Source organism: Bombyx mori, chromosome 25, assembly GCF_030269925.1.
Source record: "Bombyx mori chromosome 25, ASM3026992v2".
Lineage (NCBI taxonomy): Eukaryota > Metazoa > Arthropoda > Insecta > Lepidoptera > Bombycidae > Bombyx > Bombyx mori.
Genome location: NC_085131.1, coordinates 2129272 through 2152441, shown reverse-complemented (window position 1 = coordinate 2152441; position 23170 = coordinate 2129272). Strand labels below are relative to the sequence as shown.

At 36.2% G+C, this 23170-nt stretch overlaps 2 protein-coding genes and 1 long non-coding RNA gene across 3 annotated transcripts in view; 1 reads left to right on the top strand and 2 right to left on the bottom strand.

Moving 5' to 3' along the window:
- LOC105842984 (uncharacterized) overlaps positions 1-23170 on the bottom strand; it is a 204130-nt gene that overhangs the window by 45561 nt on the left and 135399 nt on the right. The gene's annotated exons all lie outside the window — the stretch shown is intronic.
- Positions 502-16230, bottom strand: LOC101735685 (3'-5' ssDNA/RNA exonuclease TatD). Its single transcript, XM_038020206.2, has 6 exons — positions 15974-16230; positions 15723-15902; positions 13343-13441; positions 9375-9538; positions 6772-7118; positions 502-5617 (listed from the first exon to the last, which is right to left on the bottom strand). The coding sequence occupies exons 2-6, from the start codon at positions 15862-15864 to the stop codon at positions 5455-5457; spliced, it is 915 nt and encodes a 304-aa protein (XP_037876134.1). The 5' UTR covers positions 15865-15902; positions 15974-16230; the 3' UTR covers positions 502-5454.
- LOC134201380 (uncharacterized) lies at positions 16374-22097 on the top strand. Its single transcript, XR_009976646.1, has 3 exons — positions 16374-16467; positions 21401-21479; positions 21657-22097. It is a non-coding gene; the product is annotated as an uncharacterized LOC134201380 (long non-coding RNA).

Genomic DNA, 23170 nt, shown 5'->3' with positions numbered 1-23170 from the left:
AACGAACGTTAATTAATTATTTTTATGGACTTTATGACCTGGTAACTAAGACCTTAAAGTCAGGTCTTATTTTAATTTATATTCTTATTTTTATGAAAAATGATAATATGGACCGAAATGAAATGAAATGAAAATGATTAATTTGAGACATTAATCAACTGGGATGAAATTAAATGAAATGAGATGAGATGATATAGGATGAAATCTTATCTCAGTAAAATGGTGGTCATTTACTGTGATTGTTCAGTGGACTTTTTGGAGGATCCCGAGAAGTTACGTCCAGCGGCTTTGTTTCATTTTCCCGCATTTGTGAACTTTCACAGATATTAAACAGTGAATAAACCACCGTTATTACACTTTTAAACCTGAAGAAACACTAGATAGACAAAATAAAACAAATCACAAACTTCAGTCCTCGCATTCTGCCAAAGTTCCTTCGTTAATTAAAAAATTACAAGAAAACAGATTTCAAATTCCAAACAAAAATAAAACACGCGACGCTTTCCATCAATTTTGTATATTTGAAAAGAAATAAAACTGTACAATATCTAATAGATTTTTATTTATACAAAAAATAACTTTGTATCACAAGAGGACGTCTGTAGAAGGCACTATGATTATTATTATAATAATATTTTATTGCAAAAACAAAAAAAACACGAACTTACCACTGGAACGTAAATATATTAATAAATTCCAGTTTCGATAATATAAATAATCACGTCTTAAATAACTAAACAAGTGATTGTCAAAAAATAAACGAATTAAATAACTTATACCCTTAATAATTAAGGAGGGTACATTTGAAAAAGACTAACGATCGAGAAATTAAAAAGCAAACGCTTCGGTAAAACACGTAAAATCCTGCTACAGACTGAATATTCAGGTATTAGTAGCTGCAAGAAGACATTGGGATCGCATACTAGTTTACCGGACAGTTAGACAAAGTGTTGCCAGTTTATAAAAAAAAACTAACGCGTTTGCTTTTGCATCACTCGATTTTAAAACAAAATACAATTTTTATAATAATGTCACACATTTATTACAATATGTTTAATCCTTTTTAATACTCGCAGTCTTTGATTTCGTTGTGACTACAGCATTAAATTAATATTCAGATTTCGAACACTGAAAATCGAATTTCGCGCCAATCTTCGTCCACGCCACTTTAGCTTGGTTGGACTGGGGTACAATCGAAAGGGTAGTACTGGGATGCCGAGTGCAAACAACCCAACAACCGCTGACATACTGTTCAATAACGTCAATGTATCTGTTATCTATCTATCTATATATCTAAAAATGAATCGCTGTTCGTTAGTCTCGCTAAAACACGAGAACGGCTGGACCGATTTGGCTAATTTTGGTCTTGAATTATTTGTGTAAGACCAGAGAAGGTTTAAAAAGTAGATAAATATGAAAATTCTCGGAATTAAATAAAAATAACAATTTTATTTTTCCTTTCAGGTGTCACCCCGTCGGACGGATTCCTTTTGTTTGTTTTAAGTTTATTTTATACAAAAGTTCAGGTCTTTTGTTTATCGATTGAGGCACTACGAAGTCTGCCGGGTCAGCTAGTTGAAAATATAAACGGCTTACATTTCGAGCCTTCAACACATTTTGGGCCAACTCCAAACATTGCAATAGCTATTTTTTCTCCTACCTATTCGTTGGTAGCCTCCTAAGGGTTTATTCCAGACGGAAAAGGATGCGCTCACAGGACATTCAGGTCCTCAAAGTTCGATATAAGCAAATGCTTTCGCTGTATATCTTAACTGACAGCAAAAATCGACTAGATTAAATCAAACTAGACGACGCCAAAGTTCCGTGAGCTTGAAGTAGCCGCAGCTAATATATAAACATCAAAGGTTATATCGACGCTTGAAAGGCAAACGTGACTAAGCGACAATAACTGCTTTGTACATAAATGATATGCAATAACCATATTCGATGCGCAAAAAAAATATATTTCTAGGTCTATTAAAATCATTTCAGTCCTACAGCTACTAGCTAGATTCTACTACAGCTAGATTCGTTAAAATAAAATTTGTTTTCAGGTATTTCAACTTTAAATTAGTCTACTGTATAGTTCACGCATTGTCGCTTAGTCACGTTTGCCTTTCAAGCGTCTATATTTATTTTACACCCTTCCTACTTCCACGAGGCACGAGTTTAAACTCACAGACGCGTAGAAATAACTCTCCAACTCGTCAAACGAATTCAAGTTTCAGTATTCGAAAGCAAAACAAAAGTCAAGCGACAAATAAACTTATAACTACAGACTGATTTACGGAACGAGAATTACCTGAATACTACCGTCAAGTGTATACATATTTAATATAAAATGTACCGTAATATGAGAGAGCGCGTCGTGGTAATTGATTGTAAACTGTACTCTGTGACGAATACAATTAAATATAAAACTTTTTTTTCCTCAGAAATAATCAAAATAGAACAATCAAGTTCTGAGATTTAAACGTTATTCGATTGAGAAGGTATGCTTTATAGTTTGTCATCGTTTTGAACGCTGACGTCACTGTACAAAATATACAGTTCTCTGTCTAGGGTGAAATTAAAGTACCCTAACTTCCTTAATTTTTAACAGATTTTAACTACACTATAAAAAAGACATTTGTCAAAATGTGGATCATCCATGGTTTAAATGTCATGATAATTTCGATTCTCGCCTGTTCACATTCGATAAACTTCCCTCTCCGTAAACCAGCCCTAAGCTTGATTAAAATAACAAAAAAATAATTGTGATTAAAAGAAAAAAAGATATTACAAAATACTCGACTATCAACATTATTTCCAATCACAATTCTCTTTTCGATATTTCAATTACATTTTTAAATTACTAATCCTAAATCTATTTACAATATATTCGATTATAGACAATAAACAATTCGAAATAGGAAAATCTCCGCGCGGAGACAAAAAAAAAAAATACAACTACAACACCGAACACCGTGCGTTCACAATATGGTAACAACAAACTGTGTTAAACAATCTAAATAATTAATTCAAGAATACATTTAACATTCAATATTGCGTATGTGATGTGACCTAATAAGGTCGATTAAGGTGATAAAAATCGATATGAAAAATATTCAATTAATAGACTGAAGTACCAACACGAGTCATGGACGGCCATTGACCCCGGATATCAGCTGATTTTTGGATTGTGCACAGTAAGTAATACACTGCGCAAAAAAATTTTTGAGCATAATTTACTACGCGTTTTTTTTTCACCCCCTTCATTACTGGAAGGGTTATTCGATTACCTCAGTCTTATGATTAGCTCACGTGGGTTTGAGGAGCTCATTTTAAAGCTGCACACTTCCAATTTTGAATGTCAAATGAATCAATATACCAATGACTTTTTTCCACGTACATTAAGTCACAATTTTATATTATATAAAATCTATGCTATAATTAAAAACGATACGCCATTATTTTCACTATTATGCATTTAAAAAAAAAAACATTTGGGCCTTTACATAGGACAATAAAATGTTTTTAGGGTTTTACTTTAGTAACGAAAAAAGATTTTTTAAACACTATTGTTAGTTTTAATAAATAATATTCTAGTCGATTCTGAGATCAAAAGTCTGTTCCTACCATACTGCTCATAAAGACGTGTGCATAATTACACAAAAACGAAGCTTCGAAAAAATAATAATAATAATAATAAACATAAAATATTATTCATACAAACTGACATAATATTATCAATATTAAATATTACCCTATAATTCGCATGAGAAATGCAATCGAAAATGCCACTAATCACCGTCAATAAAACACTATAATCGCCTCTAATATCAAACGATTTCCAAACTTCTGGATAATAACGACCAATAATTCTTATATCCATTTTGGCGTTTCTTAATCGGCATGCGAATTAAATGGCAAAAAGATAAATTATATCAGTTATACGAACATATTTAATAACAAAAATTAACTTTTATAACATTATGCATTTTAAAAACAAGTGTTTTCTTTACATTACTGTTTTTTATTTATTTATTTATTAAATGGCATATTCTTGGACTCGAGAGCATTCTTAGTACGCTCCGTGTGACGTAAAAATACATGGTTTTAAACATTTTTTAATAATAATTATTAAAAAAAAACCATTTAATATAATTCCGATATCCACGGTCTCTATAAATCAGTCCATCAAAAGGCATAACATATTTAGAGAGGCATTAAAACTAAAATACACATTGGCAAGATATTAAAATGTTAGTTAAAAAATAGGGCGCGTTATATTGACTGACAAAAACGTAGACTATTTTGTGTTCAAAAAAAACCCATCGACAATGACAATGCTGCCATGCTTGCAATGCTTTCGGAACGCCGCCTTTAGCTTTGACAGTTGAGCGTGTACGGCTTAAGTCAACCATTAACCCGTGACATTGACAATGTCGAGACACAGCAAACACGCTATCTAACCTTTGACATTCAAAAGCACATTTCTATCAAGTACATTTCTTTCAGGAAAACGTAAAACATTTTTAGATATTCGCGATCTGTGGTTTATGATTGAAACTATTTTTATTTTACGATTTCAGAATTTGAATCTAACGTCAAAACATGATAATCGCTTACAGCGCTAAACCACACTTAATCTCACAGTATTAAAGAATATAATCGCAAAATTAAATCAGTCAAGTATAAACACGCCCTTAGCCTCGAAATTTCGCCATTAGTAACAATTAGTTTTATCCACAAAATGGTCGATTTTTTTTTTGTTTTCGATGATTATTTTGAGTATTTCATTTCGAGATGCGTTTCAAATTTCGATTTCAAACATTTTCAAGGATGACGTCAAAGTTTATTTTCAAAAACATTCATTTACTTCAAAAGAAGAAAGAAAAAATAACTTTTGTAAATAGGTACGTAAATAATTTCTTCGCGTTATTGTTCTGATATATTCCATACAATCTTATTGCAGTAAGGCACTACATACAACCTGTACGATGATCCAATCAAAGCTCGTGAATTCCGATTCTTTAGTATAAAAAGTTCACTCGACGTTAGAATTGTGTAAAACAGATCCTCGATAAATTCATTCGGTAATCTGATTTCTAATATTTCCGCTATTGATTATATAATTTTAGCTTACATCTCTTCTTTAACATTGTAAATGACACTGTCCATAGTGTCTGCTTTGAACGCACTATACGGACGCGCTAAACTACTGTAAGAGTTCTCCTAAAATATATCCTCAGAAGACTAAATAAATATAGCTACTGATTTTATATTTCGGTTATTGCTGTTTTTAATTATAACCCAAATGGACATGCTGTAGATAATGTGTTACACAATTCTAACACAGCCAGCTCAGATGCACAATCTAATTAATTATCTAATTAAAAAAAATCCTTTCTGTATATTTTTTGAATCTTGCAACACCGATACCTGAGCTGGCAACGCCGACGTACCTGACGTTCACTGGCTCAGCCCGAAGAGCTTGAGGGCGTTGAAGGCGGTGGCCAGCGCCACGTCCGCAGGGCTGGTGGCCAGGAAGCCAGCCACCAGTTCCACCACGGCGGGCAGGGCGCACGGCTCGTTGCGTTGGAACGTGCAGTAACGATTCACGAAGTTCATTGATCTGTAACGCGTTCAATTGCTCGCCGCCATCATACGGTGGTAGGACCTCTTGTGAGTCCGCGCGGGTAGGTGCCACCTCCCCGCCTGTTTATGCCGTTGTAACTATACCGAGACCTTCGAACTTATGTCTCAAGGTGGGTGGCGCATTTACGTTGTAGATGTCTATGGGCTCCAGTAACCACTTAACACCAGGTATGCTCGTCCACCCATAAAAAAATTTATTTAAAAACCTGACTACAATACCTTTTTATATATAGTTATAGCGGTATAGTTACAATTACAACAGTAGTTACATACCTATGTTAAGTGAGTACATAGGTAGAGTCCATGGACATAATAAACGTAATTACCGCCTATCTGGAGACATGGGGTCCAGATTTCAATTTTTTCATCAACGGTCTACTATTCCAAGTAAAAGGTATGATTGCTTCGCGACAGAAATAGGTGGTCCCACTCGCGCGCGTCCAGCAATACGTCCTATCCTACCACCAATAAATTGCTTACACTCTCTATGAGAACTCTATGAGACGGAATGAAAATGAGGTTGTTAAGAGAGTGATAACTATGAATGTGGAAGGATTTAGAGGAAGAGGTAGACCTAAGAAGAAATGGATGGATTGTGTGAAAGACGATATGGGTAAGAGGGGAGTGAGCGAAGAAATGGTATATGATAGAAGAGTATGGAAGGAGAAAACATGTTGCGCCGACCCCAGGTGACTGGGAGAAGGGCAGGATAATGATGACTCTCTATGAGAACTATTCGCACTCCAAGTTGCTCCATATAGCTTAAAAGATTGTCTTTAATGACGTTTCTATCAGCTTCACCCATGTAATCGAAACCTTTATTGTAATGTTCACTGACTTCTTGAAACCCGACTCGTAAGCGTTTAGTTGTATCTACAGTATGAAGATCTTCCACCGAGCGTGTGTAATTACTCAGTGGACCAACTTGAGCGAACTTGAGTGGGGTTGTATAATTAAAAAGGTTTTGAAGGTAATTAAGAAAGCTTTGGAGTAACAACTGGTAGTAGGAGGTCTTAAGAGCCCGCACGGGTTAGTACCACTACCCTGAGAACTTCTGCCGTGAACCAGGAATGAGTAAATGCCTTTATCATTCGTACGATCGTAGCATAAATAAACAAACAAACTGATTACCTCTCAGTCAGAGATTCCTTTACGTGCAAAGGCAGTTTCGACGCCCTCATATTCGGGTACATGAAGGGGGAATCCGTTTCGACCAGAAGCTTGTCCAGTGGCAGAATCCTCTCTGACAGCAGCCTCCTGATGCCGCCGTCGGACTTGTCCTTACAAATGTACCCTGTTATTCCAAGATAATAGCCCTTTTCTATATATCTGATCCCTTGCTCGACTGTCCCGGTGAAGGAGTGTATCACGACCGGCGGTAGCCTGGCGCCGAACTCGTCCAGTATCTTGATAAGATCTTCTTGAGCTTCCTTCTCGTGGACGAATAGCGGTTTCCTTAAGTCACACGCCATTTCGACCTTTAATTTCAAAGGGTTTGTGGTGAGTTTCGTTTGTAGTCTGTGGTGTGTAATTACTGGTGGTAGCACCTCTTGTGAGTCCGTGCGGGTAGGTACCAACGTCCTGCCTATTTCTGCCGTGAAGCGGTAATGCGTTTCGGTTTGTAGGGTGGGGCAGCCGTTGTAACTATACTGAGATCTTAGAACTTATATCTCAAGGTGTGTGGCACATTTACGTTGTAGATGTCTATGGGCTCCAGTAACCACTTAACACCAGGTGAGCTGTGAGCTCGTCCACACATCTAGTTGAGGATCTGGTTACTGTTCCGTGTGCTTCGACGTCCGTTCTTAAGGACATGTTCGTCGGTTTATTTTTGAGATGATTCTTTGATTAAACTACCCTACGGTCCAAATGCTGGCAATTCGTGATCGAACCCGTCAAATATCACAATGTGAATATCCCTCCCAATTTCGAGAAATTGAGACCGAAATCTTAACTATACTCTATTTCAATTACGAAGTCCCATTTGACAGATGTTATTGTGTGTGTGAATTAATTGTGTAATGATTTAGATTGACTAGAGGTCCCGCAATAGTCGAAATTCGACTATAATTAATTGGAATTGTAAGTTAATGATTGTATTTTATACTTCTATAATCACAAATTTCGCCAAGACTACACTATAAAAATATTAACAAAGACAAACAATATTTAATCTGTTCTCAATTTCACCACAGACGTCAAGAACAAAAGTTTGACAATAAATAGTATGCATGCGTGTGTGCGTCAAATACATAGTACGTAGTGTGTGTAATTTTACTGGTGGTAGGACCTCTTGTGAGTCTGCACGGGTAGGTACCACCACCCCGCCTATTTCTGCCGTGAAGCAGTAATGCGTTTCGGTTTGAAGGGTGGGGCAGCCGTTGTAACCATACTGAGACTTTACAACTTATATCTCAAGGTGGGTGGCGTATTTACGTTGTAGATGTCTATGGGCTCCAGTAACCACTTAACACCAGGTGAGCTGTGAGCTCGTCCACCCATCTAAGCAATAAAAAAAAATGTTTTCTTTCAATCACAAAACAAACCAACAGAATCGCTAATCGCCTCAAACCGGGCTAAATAAACAAGTGACCTTGAAGGTCAGTCGCGGCGAATCCATCTCGACTAATACAAACAGTTCCTCGTCAACCCCGAATCGGGACGCCCACACCAATAAAGCTAATTCGGTACCAAACAAGATGACTCAGGACTCTTAAACGATAAATATAAGGAGGAATCCGATCGGACTTCAAAGAAGATCTAAACGTCTGGTCACCTTCATTTCGTACCCAGAATCTAATTACGACAACTTGAGGTTGGTTTTGTTAGTTATTAATATATAATACTAGCTGTACCCGTTCGCTTCGCTGGGCATTTAAAATTAACATTATTATTTCTCACCTCCACAAAGATTCTCAACATTAACGCCCCCGCAACTGGTGTAAGGAGTCCAACACTCATATAAATATTAGCCTATCCATTAAGTACATGTATTTTCTACATGGATACAAAGTTTCAAGTCAATCGGATGCATGGTTCAGTAGTTAAAACGGAACATCCGTAAAAACCACTGTAGATTTATATATTAAGTATAGAAATATAGATTATAATCCTTGATCGCTAAATTATTCAAAAAATGACATCCTATGAAATGAGTGAAACAAAGATCATAATCTCGGGCGTTTCAAAGTGCATCTTACGCAATACATTTTCTCTTTTGTTTCTAAATGAACTGTTTGCAAACAAAATAATGCTTGTTTAGACTACAGCCCAAATTAAAGAAAATCAATTGCCAGACAGAGGAGAGAGAAGCTGGTACTTAACTGTTTTCAATGAAAGATTATAGGGCACGTAAAATATCTGTTCTCTAAATTGTTCAGAAAGAACGGAAATATATACACGAGAAGAACTTTAACAACTTCACCCATTATTTTAATATGTTCTGAATATATTCCCAGAATTATTAAAATTTGCGGTAGGCAGCGGCTTGGCTTTGCCCCTAGCATTGCTGAAGTCCATGGGCGACGGTAATCACTCACCATCAGGTGGGCCGTACGCTCATCTGCCTACAAGGTAATAATTTATTTTTTGGATTAAAACGAAATCTCAATTTTATCTCATCGCCGCATTCATCTTGAGACGATTGGAAGTGCGTCATGTACACTACCGTCTAGATCCCTGATAATTTGTGCTATAATTAAATTACTATAATTAGCATAGACATTCAAACCGACCTGACGTTTGAAGACTTCTCTCTGGACGTGTGGCTCAGAGAAGTCCTTGGTGTAGTTGAGGCCGCATTCCCCGACGGCGACGCACTCTGGTGCCGAAGCGGTCTCCAGAAGCTCCGCCCACATTTCCTCGTCAGCCATCGACTTTGCGTCATGGGGATGCACGCCTAATAAATACAAAAGAAATAAACTGGAAACAAATCGCGCATGGTCATCCGGTACCAATTTAGGATTACCTGTGTTATGGCTTGAGTGTGCAATTGCGAATCTATACATATAAATAAAATTAGAGTGTCTGTTTGTAATATTGAAATAACCGCTTTTTACTACATGCATATGAATATATGTACGGTACATAGGTACACCAAAATGTCATTTTTTACAATTTTTGTCTGTCTGTCTGTCTGTTTGTTCCGGCTAATCTCTGGAACAGCTGGACCGATTTTGATGAGACTTTCACTAATAGGTAGCTGATGATATAAGGAGTAACTTAGGCTACTTTTTTAAGACTAGCTTCGTCCCGCAGCGTCACCCGCTGTTGTTGTCGTACCGCGCGCAACATGGCGGGACTCTCCTATCAGTAATAAAATTTAATGTTTCCGAAGTGAAGCGAGGACAAGTCGCTAGTCCTTAATATGTTTGGACATATCAACCTCATTGTAACGATTAATGGTTCAAGGAAGTGTAGACGGTCAACGCTCTCGCGGCCGATCACCCACAAGGTGGACAGACTTGATTAAGTCATCTACTAAGTGTTCCCTTATTGAATGTACACGTATCGCCACAAATAGAGATGGAGAAGCCTTGCAATAGCCGCAACCAAGGAATAAGACATGCATAACCACGACCACTCCACCAGGAGTGTACGACTGAGAAGAAGTGTTATAGGTACCAGAGTGAAAAACATACTTTTGTGGTGTAATAAGATTAAGTAATAAATAAGTATTTGAATAGTAAAGACGTGTTTCATATACGCTGCGGCGTCAATCCTTTATACTTATATACGTTTAAAGTTACACATAATATATAGATATTAAACACCCAGAAAAAGAGCAAACAAATCTGTTCATCACACAATGTCTGCCCGGTGTGGGAATCGAACCCACGACCATCGGCGCAACGGTCAGGACCGCTAATTACTGCAGCACCAAGTCATTCAGTCAAAATAATTCATTTATAAGTTTTTTTTTATTGCTTAGATGGATGGAGGAGCTCACAGCCCACCTGGTGTTAAGCGGTTACTGGAGCCCATAGACATCTACAACGTAAATGCGCCATCCACCTCGAGATATAAGTTCTAAGGTCTCAGTATACTTACAACGGCTACCCCACCCTTCGAACCGAAACGCATTACTGCTTCACGGCAGAAATGGGCGGGGTGGTGGTACCTACCCGCGCGGACTCACAAGAGGTCCTACCACCAGTGATTACGCAAATTATAATTTTGCGGAATTGGTTTTTATTACACGATGTTATTCCTTCACCGTGGAAGTCAATCGTGAACATTTGTTGAGTACGTATTTAATTAGAAAAATTGGTACCCACCTGCGGGATTCGAACACCGCTGCATCGCTACATACGAATGCACCGGACGTCTTATCCTTTAGGCCACGACGACTTTTTTTTTAAAACCAGTAAAACAGTGCGGTAACAGCCTTTTATCATTGTTTTTATCAGACTTTGAAGCGTTATGGCATTAAATACTTCGCAACTTTCGCCATCACCATTGAATTAAACTTAACGTAATGAAGATTCGTATCTTATTTCGTGTTATGGGGCAAGTACCCATTTTAATGTCTACGAGTCACGGTTTGTTGATCGCCACTATGTAGACCGTTAACTCGTCGGACCATTTAAAACAAAATAACAAGTGAAATCGCTGCCATTTCCTGATTTACCGCAAGAGTACTTACTTCTCTTTAAATTTGTTAAGTTTTTTGGAAGGTACAATGGAAATGTTGGTCCCTACACTGCGTACATAAAATTAGAAGTACGATCATTAGACTACCAAGTCACTCGACTTGGAATCTATGCTAATATTATAAAGAGGAAAGATTTGTTTGTTTGTTTTGTATAGGCTCCGAAACTACTGAACCGATTTGAAAAATTCTTTCACTGTTTGGAAGCTACACTATTTCCGAGTGACATAGGCTATAATCTTTTTTGAAAAAAATTAGGGGTCCTTACTAAAACTCCAATGATTTAACCCAAGGTGTAAAAAAATTACCTAAAATATTCTTTACATCGCCTGCCCTGCGAAAACTATTGATGATAGAATAAAATAACGTACTACGACTTTGTAGAACACATTATTAATTACAAAAAGTGTCGCAACAGCATGTCTAACTATTGTAGTTATGTCGCAATATGTGTTTTTTTTACAAATAAAACAGCGTCACATATCGTTGAAATATTTATTAAAGACCCGAGCGGAGCCGGAGCGGGCCGCTAGTTAGCTCATAATTTTTAAAGTAATTAAGATCATTTTTCAACATTTTCTATTTAATCACCGTGGATAAATAATCCACTCTGTCTCAAAGTAAATATCTAAGCCTCATCACATACTGAATTCGAATCCTGAAGTGAATGTGAATGTTATCATACTTAATATTAAAAATTTGAAAGTGAGTTTGTTACACTTTCACATCTAAACTATTCATCCCGAGTATCATGAAATTTTATATGTAAGGCACCTTTCACCTAGCAAAAATGGGACTATTCCTGGGGAATATTTTGCGATATTACTATATGTGCAACTTATGGAACTTACTGCTAATTACTGAAAACAATCTATGGATAAAGCCACTCAGCACCCACCTTGAAACATAAAGTGATGCTATTGCAAATGCCACACAGACAAGTGATAATTACGCATCAATTAAAAATGACAGAAGTGTTATTTAGATTGTAATGCTTATGGACTCTGGTTTCCAACTATCGGAAATACATATATATACTAAATAATAATTACTAAATTACTATATAAATAGTTAATTTAATAGATATGTTGTTTATTTTTCAATATGTTTGTTGTTCTTGTGAATTTCTTAGGTAAATATGTAAGTACTTTTCAAGTATCAGTAAAAATAGAAAATGAACACTAAAATAATAATAATGCTCTTATCAATCAAATTAATACATATTTATTAATTAATTAGGCAATCATTAATACGATGTAAACAAAAACATATTTTATCAGTTTTATTTATTATTCATGTTCTGGAATCATTAGTGAGTTGTATTTGTACAATCTTATTGATCATGAATCATTAGTATGGATTCTGTCGACTGTTAGTGTGGACTGTGGATTCAGTTAGGTATCGATGCTATTTAGTGAGCTTTATCATTGATTTGATACTGTATTTACTATTTCTGAAGCACTATAACCTTCCCCAAACCGGAAATATCTCTGATACAGGTCCTTCTTCGAGCCAGGAATATCTTTACGATACACAACAAGTTGCATTCCTGGCATTGTCGGTGTTCACGAACAATAGTAACCGCCTTAGATCGATGCCTCCAATGAACACTACTCTAACTCAAAATTTTGAATTTTCGTTTTTCACGCAAATCGCTTAACTATGTTAAAAGTATTACAATTAATCATTATTGATGGGGTTCGAAGCAAGAGTAAATCAGCTAGTTACACAAAAAAACCATAAATATCTACAATATTCTGCAATATTAAAGATTTTATCAACTTTTTTCATTTAAACGCTCCTCCTGTAAATCTACGAATTTGGAGTTAGCGTAGTGTTCATTGGAGGCATCGAGATGATGTGGGTTTTGATAAACTTATCTAAATTCAACATAACCGAGATGCGAATTTGTGTAAATCCTATACCGGTCAACGGCACATTTACATAACAAATGTGAATGCATGGTCTGAATATTATCTCTATCATAACAAATTATAATGAAGTAAGTATAAAAATTGTGAAAGTGTCTTAATGAGTCATTCCTTTGCTCACCTGCAGTCGAGTATATAGTGCTGGGGTACAGTCGGGTTAACCTGAGAGCCTCTTTACTGTTCCTAACTGATGTTCCCGTAACCATGATTTTTTGGACTCCTGTTAAACACCACAGTTATTAAATATCATTGAAACACAGCCCAGAAATATTGTGAATGCTATAAAAGTTGATAAGCCTTTCATTTACTGCTAAAAACAATAGCCGTGCATTGTTCCAATTATAGCAGATAAACAACTTGTGTACATTTAAAATAGACAAAAACAAATGTATATTCTGATACATTAAAATTTGGCTGACAATAGCAGACTATCTCCTTAAATATCAACAATGCCCGAACCAAAACAGAACCATAAAAACTACTTTTGTGACCAGTCTCGATGACTGAACAGGAAAACTGTAAATTTTTTTAAGTAATGAAAAAATATTGACAGTTACAATTTTTTTTTCCCTTATAGGCCGATGAGCATACAACCCACCTGATGGTGAGTGGTTACCGTCGCCCATGGACTTCAGCAATGCCAGGGCCAGAGCGAAACCGCTGCCTATCTACTTAGTTACAAATGCTACATTAAAATTACTATTAATTATGTCTATGACTCATATAAACCCAAGAAAACACTTAATGCATACAGCTCAGTTTAACAAATGAAGTTAAGGTTTATGAAGGTAAAAAGAATCAATTATTAATAACAATATCTGAAATAAATAATATGTTTATATGTGCATGTCAAATACTTTCATTCAAAGATAATAATACCAATAATAGATAGATAATAGAACTATCTTATCAAATTTTAGATAAATATTACATTTATTGTAATCTCAAACAACTGCAACAGTTTTATTATTAAGTTGCATTATTTAACCTAAATACATCTCTAAGGGTGGATTCGACCAAACTTAAATTTAAACTCGAGTAACTATACGAGGAATAACCTATTCCATGATTTTAATCTCGAGTAAATTCATAGTCGTTTTTCCACGTATACTTGCGCTAGGAATAACAATACACGAATAGCAGAGTGAATGGTGAACAAAAATAAAATCCGGCAAATAAATGTTGTTGTTCAACGGCATAGTGTAAGAGCATACAAATCGTCAACTCGATTTTGCCGTATTTTAGTGTGAAAAAGTAGCTGTTGTGTAAGATATCCAGCTGTCAAACGTATTATTTTTATTTCTTGTTTGTTTGAGGGAATTGTCAAGTTTTGTCGTGTGGTTTTATCTTTTTTCGTTTAAACGTTGCATTCAGACTATTAATAATCATTTAGTGCATTGCGTTGACTTGAAATTAAAACAGAATAAATATTTATGAAATGACAGAAATCAGATGTTGGACTGACTGACGCCATTACTTTATTCTAGGAATAGCTCCGTTATTCCGTGCGAAACGGCGGTATAGTAGCAATTCCCGAATAGGCCCACTATTCTTAGAATTGTAGTTGGTAAAACGTAAAATTGATTTACTCTCGATTAACTGACGAGTTATTCTAAGAATAAGATTTACTCTTGTTTGGTCGAATCGACCCTAAGTAATTTAAATTTTAACATGAATGTCATTCTTATTAACTCGGTAGATTTAACTTGAGAGCACATGCATTGTCCCAATTCCTCTATACTTTTGAAGGAAAACACTAATCAACCATTTTTAAAACTGTAGATAATTTGCCCCTGTCTAACTATCTAGCTACAGCTACCTAACTGTCTAACTACAGGGTGTTGAAAATAAATAAAAGTGATTTCTATTTCATTATTTAAAATTTTATATATTTTTTATAAGATTGTTAGATAAACTTAGTAACATATTACTTCATGTTTTAAGCACATTTTGTCTTGTGTTTTGTAAATATTAATACACAATTTATTTCACCATATTAGTAAACCATCTTGACAGTATCTTATCAAGAATTATTATAGTGTGTACTTATTGAAAAAAAAAAATACATGGCAATAACATAATTTGGTATATACTATGTTTATAGTTGAAATTTAACCAATACAATCCTTTTCAATATATAAAAAATTGTATCAATTCAAACAAATTTATTTAATAAATTCCACAGAACCTAAGTATTATTCATATAACTAAACGATGTCCATTCAGTGGCACTCTGACAACTCTTACACAAAGAATTTACAGTCGACCGTATCAAACGAATGAATTATCGTGTTAACCGACACTATTGTGTCCAAATTACCATTTCACATGCCATTATTGACATCTATATTTCATAAAAGATTTAGTGAAAACGGCTTTTATAACATTTAGCATTGAAATTTGTATGTACATAGTTAACGTGCATACTAAGGATAACTATCTCTTTAAGAGAAACTAAAATGTGAAATGTACTATGAGATAATCTAAGAGACATTAGTTACCTGCATCCTTAGCCCTCTGCACAACGGAATCGAGATCACGGCCGTACTTCTTGTTGGTCAGATTAGCACCTATATCGATTACAATAAGATTCTCGTAGCATCCTTTCAGTTCTTCAGAAATATGGGTTTCCTCAGACGTCATCCTCGGTTATGTATGAAGCTTATTATGACGGTGTTTACCTATAAATAGATACTTAAGATGAATTCTCTTGAACTTCTCGGCAACTGTGTATGACTAAAAACGCACTTACAAATTGTTTCAAACACTCCTGCTAAATAAGCTTCAAAATTTTTAATGATTACTCAAAAAGTTCACCCACTTTACTGAGTTGCCACCATGTTTTTGAGATTATTCTTTGAAAATGACATTTGACAATTTGCAGTATTTGACAATTAATTTTTTTGCCTCGGTAGGCAGAAGGTTCAATGGCCTGATCGACTAGTATCCATGGATAATAAATACATTTAGCCAGTAGCTCTAAAATTACTAAAATGTGAACACGTATATAAAATAGATAGATTCGTAAATAGTACAATAATATTTACAATATGGACTGGTAGCATGTCAATCGGTAGTGGATAATTTACAGTTTTTTTGTTTGTTTTGAGTGACACTGATCTTCAGTCATTTTGAAAGAAACCTAACATAACTATTTGTCAGGATAAGCAAAATTTGTACCTACTAGGGATCGCTTCTAGTTTAAAAAATTAAAAGCAATAGAATGCAAGTTTTCTAACTTGAAATGTACTTATTACTTGTTTACTTGCCTACAAAAAGCTAGTCGTGTCTTCACAGTGAAATTGAAAAGCTTGTTAACTCACTAGCAACAATTTGATGTGCCTTTGGAAAACATACAGCATTGTATTATGAAGAAGCAGTGTGTACTTAGCTTAGATTCCTTGTCTATGTCCAACCATAGACCGTCAATTTAGTTCCATCTTTAGCCGCTAGGTGCTGCCAGCAAGTATAAAGGGAGCGCAGCCATCTTTGATCTTCATAGCGTTGTGTACTTTCGTACTGTGAAGTCGCAAGTCCACAAATATTTATTCGACTTCTTATTAATTGCAAAAAATATTTATTTTGTGTTTCTATGAGTGTTATTTTGCAATCATTACGAGTATTATTTACCAATCCTATCATCGGACGCCATGAATCACGCGTCATCTGTTGGAGGTGATGTTGAGTCAAGCTCCATAATTTCCGAGAGGGAAGATGTCCAGGCGAGACGCGATGGAGACGCCTCGCGTTCGTACAGCTCGTCAAGCGAAAAAGAACAAAAGGAGTCTCTGCGTAAGAAACGACGGGATTCAAAGGTAACGGTCGATCTTCGAATCGGCTCGTTATCCCACCAGGTCAGTGACGTTGTAAATCTAATAATGCATCAACTGTGTGTAACAATTGAATGTAACGAAAAATGTTGTAAACAAATTGATCTCGTCAATACGGAAATTTTGACAAAAACACAACAGATTTAAACTAATAATCTTTGTAACATAATTACTGAAAACTTTGACAAATCGTCTCCGTCGTACAAGTTACCCGTAAAAAGCGTTTTAAATTGTATACGGAAAAAAGGGCCGTATGTATAGAAATAACACGTCAAAGTTTAATTTCCGTGGTCTCTAACAAAGTATCCTGTTGCCAACGCACCACTCATTGGGGAATTTTTGTTTGATAATAGTAAATTGAAATCTATTCAGTCCCTCGGAGGGCTACAATCCTATTTGTCACGATCTCGTACAAAAGGTAAGCCAAACATTATAAACAATCATAGTCTGTAACATCTGGCACAATCCAGAGGGGGGCAATTGAAGACACCGACGGGAGGCACTGAGTGCCACCAAAATTGTAATAATTTGTAAACCATGTATGGTTACCAAATACCGTAAAAAAAAAAAAAAAAAAAAAAAAACAAAAAAAAAAAACTACCTTTTTTCTGCGGAAGAAAAGCGACGGATCAATGCGTCCAATTTTGGATCTTCGAGAGTTGAACAAGGTCGTAAAGATAAAACACCTAACTGTTTTCGGACACCTAGGTACCAAACTTTCTCCACCCAGGGGACTGGATGATAGAATTGAACATTTCTCAGGAATATTTTTCTAGTATCAGTCGCAAAATTTCGTCGATACTTCTTGAGGATCACTACCAAGGTACCAGTATCAGTACCTCCAGGAAGGAATCGGTACCTTCTTATGAGTTAGTATGAAATGACATGCCTACCCTTCGGTCTGGCTTCAGAGCCACACCTTTTTGCTTCTATAACATGCGGGTCGCAGAGACCTTGCGTGCAAAGGGAACTCGAGTGCTAGTGTCTACTAGACGACTTCCTTTTTGGTCGACCAAGACAAATCCAAGTTGAAACTTCAGGCTGCAGAAGCTGTGAAGCTTTTGGATTAACCTTTTTTGCTTCCATAACATGCTGGGTCGCAGAGACCTTGCGTGCAAAAGGAACTCGAGTGCTAGTCTACCTAGACGACTTCCTTTTGGTCGACCAAAACAAATCCAAGTTGAAACTTCAGGCTGCAGAAGCTGTGAAGGTTTTGGATTATCTGGGCTGGCATGTCAATTTCCATTATATAGGGTGCTCGGTCGCTCGGTCGCGGAGATATTGCGTGCAAAGTCGAGTGCTAGCTTACCTACACGACTTAATCTTGTTTCACCAAGACAAATAAACGTTTTTGTTCCCATAGCATGCTCGGTCGCGGAGACCTTGCGTACATAGGGAAGTCAAATGTTAACGTACCTACGCGACTTTCTCTTGGTCCTTGAAGACAAATACACCTTTTTGCTTCCACAGCATGCTCGGTCGCGGAGGCATTGCGTGCAAAATCGAAGTGCTAGCTTACTTACACGACATGATCTTGTTTCACCAAGACAAATAAACGTTTTTGCTCCCATAGCATGCTCGGTCGCGAAGACCTTACGTACATAGGGAAGTCAAATGTTAACCTACCTACGCGACTTTTTCTTGGTCCATGAAGACAAATACACCTTTTTTGCTTGCATAGCATGCTCGGTCGCGGAAACATTGCGTGCAAAGGGATGTTGAGTGTTATCCCACCTACGCAAATCCCACCAGGTCCATCAAAAGAAGTCCAAGTTGAGTCTTCAGGCCACATAAGCTGTAAAGCTCTTGGATTATTTGGGCTGCCAAGTCAGCCTTACAAAAAATCAATTAGTACACTGGTTCAAGAGATGACATGTCTAGGGATTCGATGGAAAATTGCGAGAAACGAAGTGGCCACTCAACAACATCCTAGCTCAAACTCTGACGGAATTACATCAATCTATGCTAACTTGCAAATTTTCTTGCGAAGTTTCAAGAAAAGGGGTAAAAAACAGGCCATCCTGCATGTGTTAACAATTAAATGCAGTGCTGACGCGAAGCCACATGTTAGACATTGCCGATACACAAAACCAACCATTTCCTGGCAACGGAAGCTTCGGACATGTGTAGGGGTTACAAATGCAGTGCTGACGCGGAGCCACATGTCAAACATTGCCGAGACCCAAAACCAACCATTTCCTGGCAACGGAAGCTTCGGACATGGGTAGGGGTTACAATTAGACAAAATATTAACGTCCTGTCTATGGTCAGCTCAACAACAGAAACGGCTCACCCACAAAAGAGCTATTTGCAATGGTAGTGACAATCAAAATGAATCTGAAAGTATTTCACTAACGTTGACCTTTCGATTTTTAAACCTAAGCGATAAGTTCAAGATAACTGTCAGCTTATCTCTCGGGGAGATACAACATCATAGCCGACAGGCTATCACGAGGAAATCAACCTGCGAAATGGCACTTTTTACCACAAGTGACCACAAAAGTTTTTCGAAAGTGGGGTCATCCGGATATAAACCCATTCGCCGACCAAGATTGGATACCTTCAGCAGACCGTAGAGGATGCAACTAGCATGGAGAATTCCTCCTCTCAACCTTCTCCCCAAAGTACTGACTCACTTCAACAGTCTCTAGGGAACCTACCTGGTAGTGTTCCCAGACTGAGCGAAAGCATTTGGGTTTCCAAGCCCTCAGATCCCGAACGCTAGATAACTCGCACGAAATCCAAAACCTGCCTCCTCCACAGGTTAAACATTAACCCTGAAAGCTTAGAAAGGGGGGGGGGAGGTTGTACAAATAATGACTGGTCTAAACAGGAGAAGATTTGTTGAAAATTAGCTGGTGTCAATCCACTTTGTCAGCATACTTACCAGCAACTAGAAGATGGTGCATATGGTGCTACAGTTTTAAAATTGATCCTAAGTCTGCAGATGTTGCCAAATTCTTTCTTCTTTTCCAAAAAGAAAATTTTGCCTATAAAACAATCCTTCTGCATCATAAAGCAGCGCTGTCGACTTTCTGTGGGCGAAATACATGTAGGACAGCAAACATTCTCAAGCTCGGCAAAAAGCCATCGGAATAGCTAAACAAAATTCAACTACTTATTACAATTTTACTAAGTGTAGTCCCATTCACATGAGATCCGAGAATAGTTCTAAACTGGTTTTCTTCAAACCCAGCCACCACATCACGCCTCAATGTAGCTTGAAGGACACCAACAACCATGTTGCTGGCTACGGGACGCAGAGTTAATGACCTTACTTTGCTCAACATTTCTAAAGACAGTTTCTTTGATAACAGAGAAAAACATCTTTCTGATACCAGTCTTTGGGTCTAAAATTGAAATCCATTTTCGTCAATAGTCTGCATAAGTGCTTTCTAAACATGAAACTAAAGACATGCCCGGTAAGATTCGTAAGGACTTTTTTCTAACTATGTGTGTTGTCACAAAAGCGGCATCCCGTACTGTAATTGGAAACTGGTCTTCGTTCAACCTTACGAGGTAATGGCATCAACGCATCTCTAAGAAGTGGTAGATCAGCAGTAGCCTCTGAGATGGATTGATAATGAACCAATGGACGAAATACTTTCTAGAGGCAATTGCAAATCATCCAAACGTTTAAAATAATTATTGCCGAATAATAGAGCTTCGTAAAGATCCTCACGATTCTTTTTTCAACACATTTACTTCTACATGATGTATATACATCATTTATACAATTTATACATTTTCTTGTATATACAAGATAAAATGTTTATTACAAACTTATAAATATTTTTTAATTATTGAATTAACGTGGAAGTTAACAACTGTTTTTTCGATTTAATAATTATATAAATTATGAACATTATCATTGCGCTTCATAATTTTATTATGGCTTTACCTATTTCATCATAGCGTTGTGCTTAATAATTTCACCAGCAGATAACAAACACGTCTTCATAATACAATGCTGTATGTTTTCCAAAGGCACATCAATATTACGGTTTTACATAACAATAAAACCGATATTATGTGCCGAGAAGGAAAACATACAGCATTGCAGGAAGTTCTTCCTGGTGAAGACTATGAAGATCAAAGATGGCTGCGCTCCCTTTATACTTGCTGGCAGCACCTAGCGGCTAAAGATGGAACTAAATTGACGGTCTATGGTTGGACATAGACAAGGAATCTAAGCTAAGTACACACTGCTTCTTCATAATACAATGCTGTATGTTTTCCTTCTCGGCACATAATATCGGTTTTATTGTTATGTAAAACCGTAATATTAAAAATGAGCCCACTACCTGTTAATTCAAAATACTAATGATAACAATTTTCTGCTGATGGAGAACCAAAAGTAGGAATTCATTATTTGCCAAAAAAGTCAATCGCATCGAAAACTGAACAATCGACGACCAATTGATCAAGGTTGACGTTTTTTTAAAAATCTCGTTTATTGTTCTATTGACTATTTCCGATTACCATTTTTAGACTAAAAACTAGTACGCACGCACTATAGCTATTCAATCACGACATAATCACAATATGATGAAAATTTCAATCTATAACGAAAAAATAGATCTGAAACAAAAACTTTTTTTTCAGTTGTCTTTGCATGTTGTATTATGGAGGAATTTAACTGACTAAAAAGGTCTTTCAAATTACTGACACTGAATAAATGAAACAGTTTAGTGATTAATCCACTTTTGTAACAAAAAAAAAAATTCTTGGACAAGTCAAACTAGCAAAAATGATCAAAACTCGAGCTGTGGGATCGTTTAGTGGGAACGCGAGGATCGAAGTTGTGTGACCTGTTTTAGTTTTTTTTTATATAATATATTTTTTATATTTCGTTTCAAATCGATTTTTCATATTAGAAAAAGGATAAAATATAAGATTTGGCTTAAAGGTTTCGTTACTAGGTTAAAATAAAGCTGTCATTTTCAAGCTGTCAAGCTGTCAACAAAAATTCGAAAAGACAACTAACCTCAAATAAAAAATTCGTAAAAACAAACAGTTTAATACGGATTTTTACTAGTGACAATTTGGAACGCCTCGATAAAAATTATATTCGAAAATGAATTTAAAACAGTTCACTACTAAAAATGCAGTTCTTCTTATAATGATACCAGCATTAGGTGGTCTTCATTATGGTTGGTATAAGCTGCAGAGCGTTGATAGTCTGGTGCCAGACAAAGATCGCAGTAGGCTTCCTAAGGTAATTTATTTGACAACTAGCAGTATATTTACCCTTTATATCTACAGATGTGGTAACAATTAGAATAATATAAATAAATATAGAAGCAGAATAATAAAAATTGAAACTTACTAAAAATTGTTTTTCCTAATTCTGTTTAATGCTATAAGGTAAGGCTATTATAAGGTAAACGAATTTGCGAATTAACTTAGTGATCACTATTCTCCATAGATTTCTGCAATGCTAAAAACAACTGCAGTAAAAATCTTTTAAACCTCTCTTTAAAATTTGAAATCGTTAAAATGAAATTTAAAATGAATTTACGTTAAAGCTCCGATGTTCCAGTTCACACCAGGAGGTTTCTTTGAAAAAGCGACGCGACAAGATAACTCTTTTGTCGTGGTGGCCTCAAATTTAAAATGTCTCTAGGCAGCTATAGCCCGGTGAAGCCGGAATAGGTTCTAGAGCCGTGGTCGCCAAACTGTGGCCAGTATTCCTGCGGCCCGCGGCAGAACAAACAATTTTAGTAGATAATGGGCTCAATTCCCAATAAAAACACACTAAAGCTAAGGTGTCTGTCACTTTCATTTATTCCAACAAGAAAATGGACGTTAGTGATTGGTGTAATTTTAATTGTCAAATATTAAATTCATTCATCTGAATATAATAATATTATTAATAATAATAATGGTGGTCAACTAAGCAGTCCAAAAATGTGTGACAATATACATTGTCTTATGTGGCCCTTGAGCAAAAAAGTGTGACAACCACTATTCTAGAGAAAGGGAATAAAAATCGGGTGGGTTTTGAGTTGCCGACATATCTCGAGAATAATTATTGTAATAGCATTTGCTTTTAATTTTTTCATCTGTTGATATAAAAAATACATCTTTTCCAGTGGTTGCAAGAACTTGGATTCTGA